The following is a 16363-nucleotide window of genomic DNA, read 5'->3' on the forward strand; positions in this document are numbered from 1 at the left end:
TAGACATCTACAGAACTCTACACGTAAAAGCAGCAGGATACACATTCTTCTCAAGTGTACATGGAACATTTTCCAGAATGGACCACATGCTGGGTCACAAAAAGAGCCTCAGTAAATTCAAAAAGACTGAAATTCTACCAGCCAACTTCTCAGACAACAAAGGTATAAAACTAGAAATAAACTGTACAAAGAAAACAAAAAGGCTCACAAACACATGGATGCTTACCAACATGCTCCTAAACAATCAATGGACCAATGACCCAATTAAAACAGACATCAAGCAATCTACAGAGACAAATGACAACAAAAGCACAGTGCCCCAACTTCTGTAGTATGCATCAAAGGTGGTCCTAAGAGGAACTACATAGCAATCCAAGCCTATTTAAAAAAGGAAGAACAATCCAAAATGAATGGCCTAAAGTCACAATTATTGAAACTGGAAAAAGAAGAACAAATGAGGCCCAAAGTCAGCAGTAGGAGGGACATTATAAAGATCAGAGAAGAAATAAATAAAATTGAGAAGAATAAAACAATAGAAAAAAATCAATGAAACCAAGAGCTGGTTCTTTGAGAAAATAAACAAAATACATAAACCCCTAGGCACACTTATTAAGAGAAAAAGAGAATCTACACAGATAAACAGAATCAGAAATGTGAAAGGAAAAATCACGATGGACACCACAGAAATACAAAGTATTCTTAGAGAATACTCTGAAAATCTATGTGCTAATAAACTGCATAACCTAGAAGAAATGGACAACTTTCTAGAAAAATACAACGTTCTAAGACTGACCAAGGAAAAAAACAGAAAACTGAAACAGACAAATTACCAGCAATGAAATTGAATTGGTAATCAAAAAACTACCCAAGAACAAAATTTCCGGATCAGATGGATTCACCATTGAATTTTATCAGACATTTAGAGAAGACATAATACTCATTCTCCTTAAAGTTTTCCAAAAAATAGAAGAGGAGGGAATACGTACAAACTCACTCTATGAAGCCACCATCACTTTAATACCAAAATCAGGCAAAGACCCCACAAAAAAAGAAAATTACACACCAATATCCCTGATGAACATACATGCAAAAAATACTCAACAAAATATTAGCAAACCGAATTCAAAAATACATCAAAAGGATCATACACGATGATCAAGTGGGATTCATCCCAGGGATGCAAGGATGGTACAATACTCGAAAATCCATCAACATCATACATCACAACAATGAAAAAAAGGACAGAAACCACATGATCATCTCCATAGATGCTGAAAAAGCATTTGACAAAATTAAACATCCATTCATGATAAAAACTCTCAACAAAATGGGTATAGAGGGCAAGTACCTCAACATAATAAAGGCCATTTATGACAAACCCACAGCCAACATCATACTTAACAGCGAGAAGCTGAAAGCTTTTCACCTAAGATCAGGAACAAGACAAGGATATCCACTCTCCCCACTTTTATTCAACATAGCACTGGATGTCCTAACCAAGGCAATCAGACAAAAAAAAGAAATAAAAGATATCCAGATTGGTAAGGAAGAAGTCAAACTGTCACTGTTCGCAGATGACATGATACTGGACATAACAAACCCTAAAGACACCAGTCCAAAACTACCAAAACTATTACCTGAATTCAGCAAAGTTGTAGGATACAAAATTAATACACAGAAATCTGAGGCTTTCCTATACACTAACAATGAACTAACAGAAAGAGAAATCAGGAAAGCAATTCCATTCACAATTGCATAAAAAATAATAAAATACCTACGAATAAACCTAACCAAGGAAGTGAAAGACCTATACCCTGAAAACTACAAGACACTCTTAAGAGAAATTAAAGAGAACACTAACAAATGGAAACTCATTCCATGCTCTTGGGTAGGAAGAATTAATATTGTCAAAACGGCCATCCTGCCTAAAGCAATCTACAGATTCAATGCAATCCCTATGAAAATACAAACAGCTTTCTTCAACAAACTAGAACAAATAGTTAAAAAATTCAAATGGAACCACAAAAGACCCCGAATAGCCAAAGCAATAGTGAGAAGGAAGAATAAAGCAGGGGGGATCTTGCTCCCCAACTTCAAGCTCTACTACAAAGCCACAGTAATCAAGACAATTTGGTACTGGCACAAGAACAGACCCACAGACCAGTGGAACAGAACAGAGACCCCAGACATTAACCCAAACATATATGGTCAATTAATATGATAAAGGAGCCAGGGACATACAATGGGGAAATAACAGCCTCTTCAACAGCTAGTGTTGGCAAAACTGGGAGCTACACGTAAGAGAATGAAACTGGATCACTGCCTAACCCCATACACAAAAGTAAATTCGAAATGGATCAAAGACCTGAATGTAAGTCATGAAACCATAAAACTCTTAGAAAAAAACATAGGCAAAAATCTCTTGGACATAAACATGAGCGACTTCTTCATGAACATATCTCCCCGGGCAAGGAGAACAAAAGCAAAAGTGAACAAGTGGGACTAAATCAAGCTGAAAAGCTTCTGTACAGCAAAGGACACCATCAATAGAACAAAAAGGTACCCTACAATATGGGGGAATATATTCATAAATGACAGATCTGATAAAGGCTTGACATTCAAAATACATAAAGAGCTCACGCACCTCAACAAACAAAAAGCAAATAATCCAATTAAAAAATGGGCAGAGGAGCTGAACAGACACTTCTCCAAAGATGAAATTCAGATGGCCAACAGGCACATGAAAAGATGCCCCACATCACTAGTCATCAGAGAAATGCAAATTAAAACCACAATGAGATATCACCTCACACCAGTAAGAATCGCCACCATGCAAAAGACAAACAACAATAAATGTTGGCGAGGTTGTGGAGAAAGGGTAACCCTCCTACACTGCTGGTGGGAATGTAAGTTAGTTCAACCATTGTGGAAAGCAATATGGAGGTTCCTCAAAAAGTTCAAAATAGAAATACCATTTGACCCAGGAATTCCACTTCAAGGAATTTACCCTAAAAATGCAGCAGCCCAGTTTGAAAAAGACAGATGCACCCCTATGTTTATTGCAGCACTATTTACAATAGCCAAGAAATGGAAGCAAACTAAGTGTCCATCAGTAGATGAATGGATAAAGAAGATGTGGTACATATACACAATGGAATATTATTCAGCCATAAGAAGAAAATAAATCCTACCATTTTCAAGAACATGGATGGAACTAGAGGGTGTTATGCTCAGTGAAAAAAGCCAGGTGGAGAAAGACAACCATAACATTATTTCACTCATCTGTGGAGTATAATAACAAAGAAGAAAACCGAAGGAGCAAACCAGCAGCAGAATCACAGAACCCAAGAATGGACTAACAGTTACCAAAGGGAAAGGGATTGAGTAGGATGGGTGGGAAGGGAGGGACAAGGGGGAAAAATTACGATCAACACACCTAATGTGTGTGGGGGGCATGGGGAAGGCAGTACAACACAGAGAAGACAAGTAGTGATTCTATAGCATCTTACTACACTGATGGACAGTGACTGTAATGGGGTATGTGGTGGTTTACTACTGATAATAGTAAACATAGTAACCATAATGTTGCTCATGTAAGTGTACTATAATGATACCAAAAAAAAAAAAAGAAGAAAATACACAGTCTGTGCCCACCAAAAGAGATTTTTTAAATAATCAATTTTTAACCTAAAGGGTATAAAGATGTGGTTTTTAATAAGCCAAGTATTTTATGTACTATATAAATATACATAAAACACCTTCAATTAAGTCTAAGAGGATACATGACATACCTACAAGGCTCTTTTACATAAATTTGAGTCTTAAATGTTCAAATTTCACTGCTTCTAAATAACATTTTTATGTACTACATAACATCAGTGTTTATTAATAACAATATTTACTGTGAAGACAAATGTCAAATCAGCAAATTAGAGCAGCCTGTAGAAAAGACAAAAAGCCGTTTTGCTTTTGTCATCAAATTCCTTAGTATTGTTTAACTCAAAAGATGAGAACTTCAGAGTAGAGTAAGGTGATCAAGGCGGTTTTCCAGTAAATAAATGTGAAGTATTGAATCATATTTTCAAGAAACTAAGGCATAGCAACCATAAGGAAAGAAGCATGAAAGCAATCCAGAAAAGAAAATGTGAATAAATAAAACCGATTGTTGAGAAAAGCAAGATCTATCTAGCCTGTAGTCAAAAATCATTCATTTCAGAGGAAAAAGGGAGCCTGGAGAAGAATTTCTTTGGACAGAAAATATACATTCCTGAGGCTATAAATGGATATAAGTTTCCACTAGGAACAATGAAAATAACAGCAGAGTTTTCCTGAAAAAAAACAACAAAAGGTCAATAGGCAACGGAGTGCATTCAAAATGCTGAAGGAAAAAAAAGTGTTAACCTGTATTAATTCTATATCCAGGTATTGTGCTCAAAAGAATGAGGGTATTTTGAGATATTTAAAAGACTAAGAGAATTTACTCTATACAAACCCTCATTAAAAGAACTACTACTTAACTACATTGATAGTGACCACATTAGACGGGGTGAGGATGTAATAATATGGGTTAACTGTTGCACTACTGTGTTGTATATTTGAAACCAACATAAGATTTTCTATCAATAATACTTCAATTAAAAAAAATCAGTACTATATGCTTAGATATTTAAGCATATAGTATTATTTTACAAGAAAAAAAGAACTAAAGGAGGTCTTTTAGTTAAAAAGCAAATTTAAATACAAAAAGCAGTAAAAAATTATTATTAAGTTAGAGAACAAGAAAAAGAAAACGTGGAGAGAAAAGACTCAAAAAAGGAACTATAATTAGAATATACTATTTGGCTTTGGGTAAGCACTATTTACAAAATCATAATAATATTACAATATTTTTCAATGTAACTAAAAATAGCATAAATATATTGGGAGACAAGGCATAATGGTGGCACAAGACAATTAAGTCTTTTTCCACCTGAATAACTAGTCAATACATATCCAAAAACTGATAAATCAAGAATAGTAATATAAGCATAATATCTGAAAATATGTTAGGAAGCATAAGAAAAAGTAGCAAAATGAATAAAACATTGTATGAGGAGACAAAGAAGGAATAGAGGTAAGGAATGCAGAAGAAAGGTAGGAAGGAGAATATTATTTTTCTCCATAAACCTTTTAGCATTTATTTTTAAATCAATTTGTGAGGTATAATCTAAGATAAATTCTATCCATTTAAAATGCACAATTTGACTTGTTTATAAAGATGTATGTAACAGGGAGACAGGCACTAAAATCAAGGTACGAAATGTTACCATGATAGAGAAAAGTTTCTTTCTATCCATTTGTACTCCATTCCTTTTATTGCCCCTGGTCCTAAGCAGTTACTAATCTGCTTTCCGACAATATAGAGGTCATCTGATTTGGTAACTTCTATTGGTCTAGATTCAAGGTTACTGAATACTTTGTTTGACATTGACAATCTGCTGCTGAGGCTATCTACTATATTTTTTTTATTTCAGCAACTGTACTTTTCAACTTAAGAATATCCATTGTTTTTATTGTGTAGTTTATATTATCTGCTAAGACTGCAGATTTGTTATTGATGCCATATTTTCTATTAATTCTTTGCACATATTTATAATAGCTGCTTTGAAATCTTCGCATGTTCAATTCAACATCTGAGCCCAATCAGAAGTCAGTTTCTATACACCAATTTTTTTTCTTATTTCTTTGCACGTCTAGTAAATTTGAGTTGAAAACTGGACATAGCAGATAACACACTGAAGTAATAAGTAGATTTTGGCATAACTATTTCCTAAGAGAAATAACATAACCAACCCAAGTGAAACATCACAGAATCTTCCAGGAGTTTGTGACACTAATAAACTAGGCCTGAGTGAGTTTACTAGGGCCCAGTGAGTATCAAACACCAGTGCTGCATGAATTAGCTGTGAAGTCAGTATGTCCCTCAACCAGAAAACAGAATTAATAGAACAGATAGATTACTGGGATTTGAAGTAAGATAGTCTGATTTTTTTTTAATGGGTCCCAAGAAGAGAAAATTGTTTTTCTTTTTTTGCATTGCAGGACAATACAATGGGATCTCACAGGTGGAATGAAGTAGAAGAGCATAAAAATAACAAGGGAAAGGCATACCAGCTCCTCAGGGCTAGAAAATCTTTGCTATTTATCCTGGTTGGGTTATGAGGATTTCAGATTTGTATTTTGGAAACTTAACTATTTCTATACATGGTGCATTCTTACATTTCTTTGCTTTTTAAAAAAGTTTCTTAGGAAAATGTCAGCCCCTCACAGCTGTGCTCACGAGAAACATGTAAAATATTTATCTCTGTACTTGAAATGGTATTTTAAATCAGGTACAAGAAGGAATAAGAAAAGGAATACAGCCAATGACATGGGACACTGCATTGGAAAACAAAAGTGAGGACTCCTGAGGGAGAGGTGAAGCACTGGTGGAAAGCGCTGATGACCAAGTCTCATTTGTCCATAAAAATCCACTTACTATCTCTTTCCTACTGAAATCTTAAAAGCTTTACATTACATATAAATAAAGCAGTTGTCTTATAGTCTAAAGTAAGGTTTTTCTGCTACAATTTGAACAAAGTAATATTTAATAAATTTAAGCCCTGGACCTGAAACTAATACTGAAAAAAGTCAAATAAAAATAGCCAATATGCCAAAGAACTTAAAAAATGATTTCCCTGATTCAAACAAAAACAAAAAAAACAGCACAAAATCTATAGGAATTGGTACCCAGAAGTTCATGGAAAACAAATTTTACCCATAATAAATAATATTTATAGTATTATAACAATAGTATTCTAATATAATACTAATATACATATTATTATATAGTAATATAATAATAATAGTATTCTAATGTTTCTCCTATGTGAACTCAGCTTCAAATTTTTTCTAATAGGTACCATGATAGAACATTCATATACAGTATATATGCAAATTGATATGCAACAAAAATTGATATACAGCAGAGAAAAACTGTTATTACATATTCTGTCTTAAAAAAAACATTACTTAATAAAAACTTGGTATATATAAAACTGGAAATACAATTGAAACTAAAGAATATTTTAATAGTTTAGGAAAATAAACCTTCATATTTTATAATCTCAAAACTTAGAGGTTGCAAAACATGCAAATAAAGCATGTTGAGAATGGCTATATTTGTTACATGTTTATATACCATGAATGATAGGGATTACTGTATTTTCAACATAGCCCTCTGAAAACAAAAACAATCAAATCTACCACAATAAAAACAGTCAACATTTTCAGGTTAAGTAGGACTCTACTTTGCATGCAAGCTTTATTGTTTTACATGTTAGTTAACCTAAACCCACCTGACTGGAGATGTCCATTGCGGCATGTCAAGTTAGTACTGTCATTATAGACGTCCGTTTGTGACTTGGAAAACTGCAAAACTGGTTGCAGCTTCTCTATGCAACAGAGGGGAGTAAAAAAGAACAAAATAAACAAAAAGAAAAAAGAGGCAATAGAAAAGTAAAATCTACATGTGAAAATGAAAATTATTCAAGGTGTTACAAGGTTGTTAGATGATGAAGGGTTTTTGCATTTATAAAAAATTCTCTTAAAAAATATAATTAGTAAAAAGTCAGACTTTAAAATAGCAACAGATACTAACAAATGAATGGCTATGTTCAAAATAATGCCTTATTCAGGTTTAGTAACTGGAAGCAGTTCCATATCACTATCACCAGCAAATATTTTCTGAATATCTAATATGCCCAGATCATTGTATCAGGAGAACAGCATGGAGAGAAAGAAATGAATATAGTCTCTACCATCCAGATACTTAATAAATATGGTTGGCAACTTAAAACACAAATATATATTTTTAAGAGTTGGATGGCAAATAAGAATGGGAGTACTAAAAAGGCTATAGAGAGGAAGTGGGCTTGAGTTGGCTAGGATTTGAAAAGATAAAAACAAAGGACATTCCAGGAAAGGAAAACAACATTTAAAATGGCATAGAAGGGAACTATAAGGAGTATCTAGGAAATGCCATATTCAGTCATATTAACATGTGTCAGGCAAAAAAGCAGAATGGAATAAGCATGCTGCAGAACTGTGGTGTACAGTACACTACCATTTATTTAAAATACATACATGTGCACACTTACTTACATACATGAAGATTATCTCTAAAAAGAACCGAGAGAAACTGGTAAGAGCAGTTGCCTCTGGGAAGGGGAAATGAGTGGCTGGGGAATAGTACAGGATGGATGCTTTTCATATTTAAACTTTTAAAATTTCATGGCATGTACCTATATTACCTATTTAAAAAATTAATCAGTCTTAAAAGAATTATTTCAGCCCTACCCTCACTTCAAAATATGATAAATCCTCTCAAGATTTGGGTCTGTATGTCTAGCACCTGAAGCCAAGAGGGCAGCCCTTAGGGCTTCCTTGCCACTCTACACCACTGCTGCACTCTTTCTCCATTCAAGTTATCCATAAAGCTAGCTGACAAACACCCTGCTCTACCACTTACTTCTTAGGATGAATTTGCTTTAGCCTCAGTTTCCCAAGGGACTTCAGGACTAAGTAAAGTAATATATAGTACCTGCTCTGTGACTCATTCATTACAGGGGCTCAATTTTTACCATACCTATTTTGTTAGAATACTTCAAGTAGTCATTAACGGATTCTTTTCTTCAGTTTAGAAAGTCAATGAATATATGCAAAATGTAATACATAACATACTAACTCTTCTAAACTTTCATTTCTAAGGTCAGAAAAGCAGGTGCCATGCTTGGTTGATGGTCCAGCCACACATGCCTTCGGGACAGGTTAAATAGCAGCTACCCTTTTTGCACAAAGCACAAAGTACTACACAGCTTTTGTATCCTAGAACTGGCTGATACAATATATCTTGGAGCTTTTTTATTGTTGTTTTTAGTTAACAGGTAGGTCATCTGATTTTTCCCAATGATAATACTCTTTAAATCACCATACTGAGAAAGAAACTACTTGTGTTGGTAAAAGGCATAAATTGAAAAAAAACTGATTTGTAAATTTCTTTATCAATTGACACTCTCTTCAGTGAAATATAACAAAAAATTCACATAAGCATTCATTACATAGCAAAGATAAACAGCAATTAAATCCTTAATTCTTATAACTAATAACTAGGAATAAAAACCATAGAACTTGTTTTTTAGGTGTGTAGGGTTTAGATTTATATGTGTGGAAACACATACACAAAGGCATACTTTAGGTGTGTAGGGTTTAGATTTATATGTGTGGAAACACATACACACTGCTACTGTGAACCTGCTCTGATTCATTTTTGTTAAAGAAAGCAGACTTAGTTTAATGCTTCCTTTTAGAATGTTCACACCTAAAAGTTATGTATAAGATTAATTAACAAAATTTAAAATTAAACAGGCACCTCTAAAAGTTATGTATAAGATTAATTAACAAAATTTAAAATTAAACAGGCACCTCGCTTCTTGATCCTCTCACATGCAATCCCCACATAAACCTTTAAGTGATCTACCTAAAAAAAATTCTTACCACAAAACTCTTCTGCTTAAAACCCTTTAGCAGGTTCCAACTGCCCATAGATAAGCATTTGAGCTCCTTAATGTGACAAAAAACACCCTCCATGATTTGCCTACATCTCTCATGCCTGAGCAATCCCACATTCATGTCTCTACTAAACCCTAACTGTCATACTATTCTTGCCCAAGTTTTTGTTAACGCTGTTATTTCTTCCTGAAACATTTTATTCCCAAACATTCTTTAAAGCTCTCATCTTTTTAAATTCCCACATTAGGTTTCACTTCTTCAAGGAATATTTCTCAGACACCTGTTTTCCCACCCTTACAAAATATCTGTATATCTCCATTATGCATCTGCCTCCCCCACTATATAATGGTAGCCTTAAGAAGAGAAACATTTTATCTAGCCTATCAATAATCAGTTCCCTCAACCTTAAAATATAAAAATATAATCATAATCCAACCATGTGTCACTATTTCTCCTATCACCCTGGTCCAAGCTTCCACCATTTTTCTTCTAGCTTGATGCAACAGTGGTCCTACCTGTTCTCCTAGTTCTATCTACCCTTGGAGTCTCTATGCAACATTACCAACCAGCCTTAAATTTTAATCTGACTTAAAATTTAAGTCAGATTATATCATTCCATTCCTAAAAATCCTGTAACTGCTCCCCATTTCATGTAGCAAAAGCTCAACTCTTCATGGAAAATGATAAGGACCTACATGTTGTGATGACATCTGCCCCCACTAGTTCTCTGATCTCATCTCTACAACACTGTCCTTACTGAGGTACACTGAACTCTGCTGCTTCTCCAACAGAGCAGGTGGGTTTTCTTAAGGCTTTGCAATGGCTCTTAACTTCTACCTGAACCATTCTTCTCCCAGATACCTGCATGGCTAATTCATGTCAACTTCTCAAAAAGGCAGGCCCTAACCATCCTATTTAACACTTAAAAGCCCTAACCACCTCCTGTCCATTCCTAATCCCCCTTACTGTTGCTTTACTTTCCCATTTTTCCATATATTTATTACCTTCTAACATACTATATAACTTATTTGTTTTTTAAGTTTATTGTCTACTGTCAGTCTTCCCTTGCTGGAATAGAAACTGTGAAGGGGGTAACTGTGGATAAAGTGAAGGTTCCTGTGGCCAGGATTCTCACCTGGCTCTGGTTGGCTTGCTCACTACACATGTGTGGGCAATATGTCATTACTGACTATATAAAGAGCTCCACCCAGTGCTCTGGGTGACACAGTGGCACAGCTGCTGCACAGCTGCAAGTCTACAGGAGAGCAGAGGCTGAAGTGGTGGCAGCACTGAGGACAGAGACTGAGACGGGTGCAGGGGTAGAAAGGCCCAGAGGCAGAGACCAGCTTGCTGCATGCAGACTTGCTCTAAGTGGACAGGATTCTAGTGATTGACCTGCCATTGTGGAAATAAACTTGGGTATAACCCTTTCAGCCCCCCCAAAAAACTATGAAGGGATCCTTATCTATATCCTAAGTGCCTAGAACATGGTATTCACCCAATAACTATTTGTGGAGTTAATAATTCAGCTTATATCCCTTGGCACTGTACCTGTTATGTAGTAAGGACTTAATAAATGGGCATTGAATAAAGCTAAATTTAAAAAATAATAATAAAGGTAACGACCAGGTAACCAGGTATACCAAGATGCTGATACTAAAATCATCTTGTCAACCACGGCAGGTTTTACAGTTAAGCTTTGCTCTAAGGTTTACTATCACTAAATTGAAGATTATACTATCACTAAAATGAAGATCATAATATATGTATGAACTCTTCCTATCTTTAGCATAGAGACTGCAACTTCTCCAACCAGTCTGACACTCCCAGTATTACATCCAACCCAGTTAGATTCCTCTCAGGCATCCCAATTCTGAAAATTCTATTTCTTAATCAGCATATAATACACAAATATGCTCTACTATGCACTTGTGCACAACTCTTTTTCAGTGTTTTTGGTGTACATATACTCCCAGACTGCCTTGACAGAAGTATATTGATGCCTTCTATCCTGCCCCTCTTTTTTATTTTTATTTATTTAGTTATAATTTATTTATTTTTTGTTATCATTAATCTACAATTACATGAAGAACATTATGTTTACTAGACTCCCCCCTTCACCAACTCCCCGCCACACACCCCATTACTGCCCCTCTTCTTTAAAGTAACATCTTTCACTAATGTGCACACAGCACTTTTAAGCAGTGACAACAGACAACAGTAACATCCAAACATTTACTATTTATGCCTAGCTTCATGTACTTTTTGTCCTCTCCTCTAAGAACACAAATAAGGAATTATAAAGTTGCATTTAAAGGCAAGTCTATAATCGATGAGATGCTTCCAATGTTTTACCATATCACTTCAAATAAAAGATGAAAAAATTATTCAGTTTGAAACATTTCATAAAATATTCCATAATCAAACTTACTCTGCATTATATATATATATATATGATACCTTGTATATATACTGAAAGGTGTTATAGCTAAAACACATAGCAAGTACCAATTACAACAATTAGATATTTACTACAATAAACTTTGATATAACATTTAATTTTATTTGATGCAGTTCACTTGGAAGCAAACTGTCAGCCACAGAAGCCAAGGAACACTACTTTATTAGTGACCTAGAAATAGTAAGGGTTTCTTTTTCAACAATGTAGGGCAAAAAACTTATTAGATACAATGGACCATATAAGAATGATGAATGAATGAATGAGTAAAATACATATGTATGCATGTGTAAATATATGTTTTCACAAAAGCAGGTGGGGAGATTACAGACAGGGAAGAACATGAACAAAAACTGGCATTTTGAGCACTTACTATGGTAACATTCTTTCAATAATTCAATGGTCACGAATATAGTAAGATAAATATCTATTAGCCTAGTATTATATGAGATAAAAAGGCTTGGACATCATCAATAGATGAAAGGATAAAGTAGATGTGGTACAAGAAGATGTGCTACATATACAAAATCGAATTATTCAGCGATAAAAAGAAAAATCCTACCATTTGCTACAACATGGATGAAGCTAGAGGGTATTAGGTTCAATGAAACAAGCCAGGCAGAGAAAAATAAGTAGGAAATGATTTCCCTCATTTGTGGAGCATAATAACAAAGCAAAACTGAAGGAACAAAACAGCAGCAGACTCCAAGACTCCAAGAAGGGACTAGCAGTTACCAAAGGGGAGGGTTGGGGAGCAGCAGGTGGGGAGGGAGGGAGAAGGGGATTGAGGGCTATTATGATTAGTATGCATGATGTAGGGGGGTCACCGGGAAGACAGTGTAGGAAAGAGAAGACAAGTAGTGACTCTGTGGCATCTTACTACACTGATGGATAGTGACTTCAAATGGTATGGGGGGACTTGATAATATGGTTGAATGTACTAATCACAATGTTTTTCACGTGAAACCTTCATAAGAGTGTATATCAATTATACTTTAATAAAAATAAATAATTTAAAAATAGATTGTATATCAATAACTTAATAAAAAAATAAAATATAAAAAATGATTGTATATCAATGATACCTTACTTTAAAAAAATGTTGTACATATACACAATAGAGTATTATTCAGCCATAAAAAGAAAAGATAAGCTCCTATTTGCAACAACATGCATGTATCTAGAGGGTATTATGCTCAGTGAAATAAGCCAGGTGGAGAAAGACAAATACCATATGATTTCACTTATTTGTGGAGTATAAAACCAAAGCAAAACAGAAGGAACAAAATAGCAGTAGACTCACCACCACCAAGAAGTGACTAGTGGTTACCAAGGGAGAGGGGTTGGGGTGGGTGGCTGGGAGAGGGTGAAGGGGTTAAAGGGGCACAATAATTTGCAATCACAATATAAGTTGGTTGCAGGGATGGTAGTACAGCATGGAGAATGCAACCAATGCATCTGTAACATCTTACTTCTTTGAGAGATAGTATCCACACCAGAGAGGGTGATGATTTAATGATATGTGTAACTGTTGAACCACTGTGTTGTTTATTTGAAACCAACGTAAAATTGTGTATCAATAATACTTTAATTAGAAAAAAAATATGCCCAGGCATGCTAAATAACTTAACACAAATCAAAGAGCAACACATAAATAAGATCTGCTTGTTTACCAAGTTATCTACTGTTTCTCTCACATCAAGCTATTAGAGAACCACCAAAAAATGGTGGGTTTTAGTTTCTCTTTATTTTAGGGTCATAGATTTACCTTAAGAATATATCTTTAAAATCTATCCCATCAAAAAGATGAGTTGTTTCTCTTTATAGGCCTATTCCAGCTGATGAATACAGAAAGAATGACAAAATCATAATATCATTAGATATCAGTCATCAACTGCTGCTAATATCACAAGACGTAGGAACTGCTGATGGGTAGACACATAAGCCCCTAACAAGTAGTCTTATCAAAAAATAAAAAACAACTTCCACTCCAGTTAAGGCTCTATAGCCAACTATCCATTTACAGGGAGAACAGAAGAAAATATTAAAAGATACCATGGAAATGAATGCAGCGTAAGTCAACCACATGACAAAATTCTAGTTCATCAACAAATAAATTGCAAGAGAAACAAAAAAAGTTGGGACTTGTATATTAAGAGAGACATAGTGCATGGATCTTCTTGAGATCCTTTTTCAATTAAATTATAAAAAATAGTAAGATATGAGAAAATGGACATTATTTACCTTATATATCAATTGTATTTGGACACTGACCTTTTTGGGCCTCATTTGGTTAATATTAAATATTTTTGGTATGATAATGGTATTTTGGCAATTTTATTTTTAAAGCATCTTTCTCTTTTACAGATACACTATGAAATACTTATAAATGAAATAAGAAGATGTCAAGAATTTGTTTCAAAATAATATGAAGTAGGGGAAAGTGGGCTGGGATATAAAGTAGGGTTGGCAAAATTTTATGTAAATACCCAAATAGTAAATAGTAAAATAATTTTTTAAACTGTATGTTAAAAGGCCTTGAGGGCTATATGATCTCTGTATTAACTAGTCAATTCTGTCACTATAGTATGAAAGCAACCAGATAATATATAAAGGAATAAGAGAAGCTGTGTGCTAACTTGCAAAAACAGGCACTGAACTGGATTTAGCCAAAGGGCTTTAGTTTGCCAGCCCCTGGTACAGATAAATCAGGACTGACCATGCGTTGACAATTATTAAAGCTGAGTGATGGATAAGAATTTCATTATACTCTTCTATTCTGTATATGTAAGGTATTTCTATAAGTTAAAAAAAGCCTAGATCACATTTTCAAGATCAGTGATCTACTTCTACATACATTTAGAGTTTCATTCTACATTTAAAGTTTCTTTGAACATACATTTTCAAATAAATCTTACTCCCATTATACAATTCATTAACTGATACCTAGAAGTTGTAAACGGTCCTTGGCCATAACCAAATTAGTCATCATTTTAGCCTGAAGGCGTCTAGCTCTTTCACACTGTTCACCTGAAAGAAAACACAGGGACAAAAAAAAAGAATTAAAATATCTGCATTTCCCTACTAATACTGCTTCAAGATAAAATATCACTCCAACTAATATCATGGGGAGTCATAGTATTTACAAAAAACATTAATATTATTTTCAAATATTATCTTTAAAAAATCAGTTACAGTTCGTTCTGAAGGTTTCAGACCTACTGTGTGTGGTATTTCATGGATTTCATGTGTATTTCATGGATGTTCAGACATATTTTTTCCCCTGTATTTTAAAGTCTTTGAAATTGGGATGTGTTTTACAACAGTGCCAATTTACTACTGCTATTATTAAAGTGCAGTCATGACACAGTTTGTCTTTGCCTGTGCCTATACAAATATATTAATACTGCTGTTACAACTATGTCTAAATAAGATTAAGACAGCATATTCAATTAAGTTAAAATACAAATTCTAAGTGATAAGAAGAGAATGAGAATGTATCATAGTTTAATTGACATTGTCTTTCATCTTAGTGGTAAAAACAAAGGCATTTTTGATTCAGTGAAATGCTATTTTTCTTATAACCAACTCACTTTTTTTTAACTCTTCTATGCAACTGACAATGAATAGCAAACATTTTCTACATAATTCATAAAGTCATGCTTATCAACTCATGCAAGTCTCAAGGGCCCAACTTCCCATATTTACTTATTCTATTCTGCTTTCTTTTATGCAGGAGATTAGTAGCTAGATAAGAAGTCAAAATAAAAAGGGGAGAAAAAAAAACATGGTAAATATTGGACACATTACTGAACACACTGTAATTATCGGAGATTAGCTAATGTAAATACTAACATCAGCCAGACAACAAACTTCCACTGGGTAAATTGATCCATAAAGCTAAGATTCTTAGCCTACATATTATAATTTATGTTTCTGAATTTATTTTAGCTATAATAAACTGGGTACTTTACTTATTCAAGAGTGCCACCCAGGAACTACACAATATTTACAGCATACTATTTAAGAATTCAGGCTCTGAAGTCAGACTGTCTGGATATCTTGACTCTACCACTCACGTGGCACTGAGACCTCAGGCAAGATACTTAACTTCTTTGTATTTAAGGTTACTCAACTGGAAAATAAGGATAAAAACTGTAGCCTCAAAGTATGGGATTGTTATGAAAATTAAGAGAGATAATGAAGAGATATACAATGATACTTTTGCACAAAATTAAGTGTATAATAAACGTTATCTATATATTTAAAGATATTTTAGACTCTAACTTTTAATTTGAGATAATAGGAAAATAAAGA

General features: G+C 34.2%; 1 protein-coding gene and 1 long non-coding RNA gene across 5 annotated transcripts in view; both read right to left on the reverse strand.

Annotated features, from left to right (window-relative positions):
• Positions 1 to 16363, reverse strand: part of SPAST (spastin) — a 91655-nt gene that overhangs the window by 39062 nt on the left and 36230 nt on the right. For 2 of the 4 annotated variants that reach the window (XM_036931570.2, XM_036931569.2), the window contains exons 3-4: positions 14993 to 15076; positions 7377 to 7472 (exon numbers count right to left, since the gene is read on the reverse strand). In XM_036931570.2, coding sequence (XP_036787465.2) covers positions 7377 to 7472; positions 14993 to 15076 — 180 coding nt within the window. The remainder of the gene's footprint in view (positions 1 to 7376; positions 7473 to 14992; positions 15077 to 16363) is intronic. The other 2 variants (XM_036931572.2, XM_036931571.2) reach the window with 1 other exon arrangement.
• Positions 8182 to 10162, reverse strand: LOC130682613 (uncharacterized). Its single transcript, XR_008995889.1, has 3 exons — positions 9502 to 10162; positions 9314 to 9448; positions 8182 to 9268 (listed from the first exon to the last, which is right to left on the reverse strand). It is a non-coding gene; the product is annotated as an uncharacterized LOC130682613 (long non-coding RNA).

The sequence above is a fragment of the Manis pentadactyla genome, chromosome 2, assembly GCF_030020395.1.
Source record: "Manis pentadactyla isolate mManPen7 chromosome 2, mManPen7.hap1, whole genome shotgun sequence".
Classification (NCBI taxonomy): Eukaryota; Metazoa; Chordata; class Mammalia; order Pholidota; family Manidae; genus Manis; species Manis pentadactyla.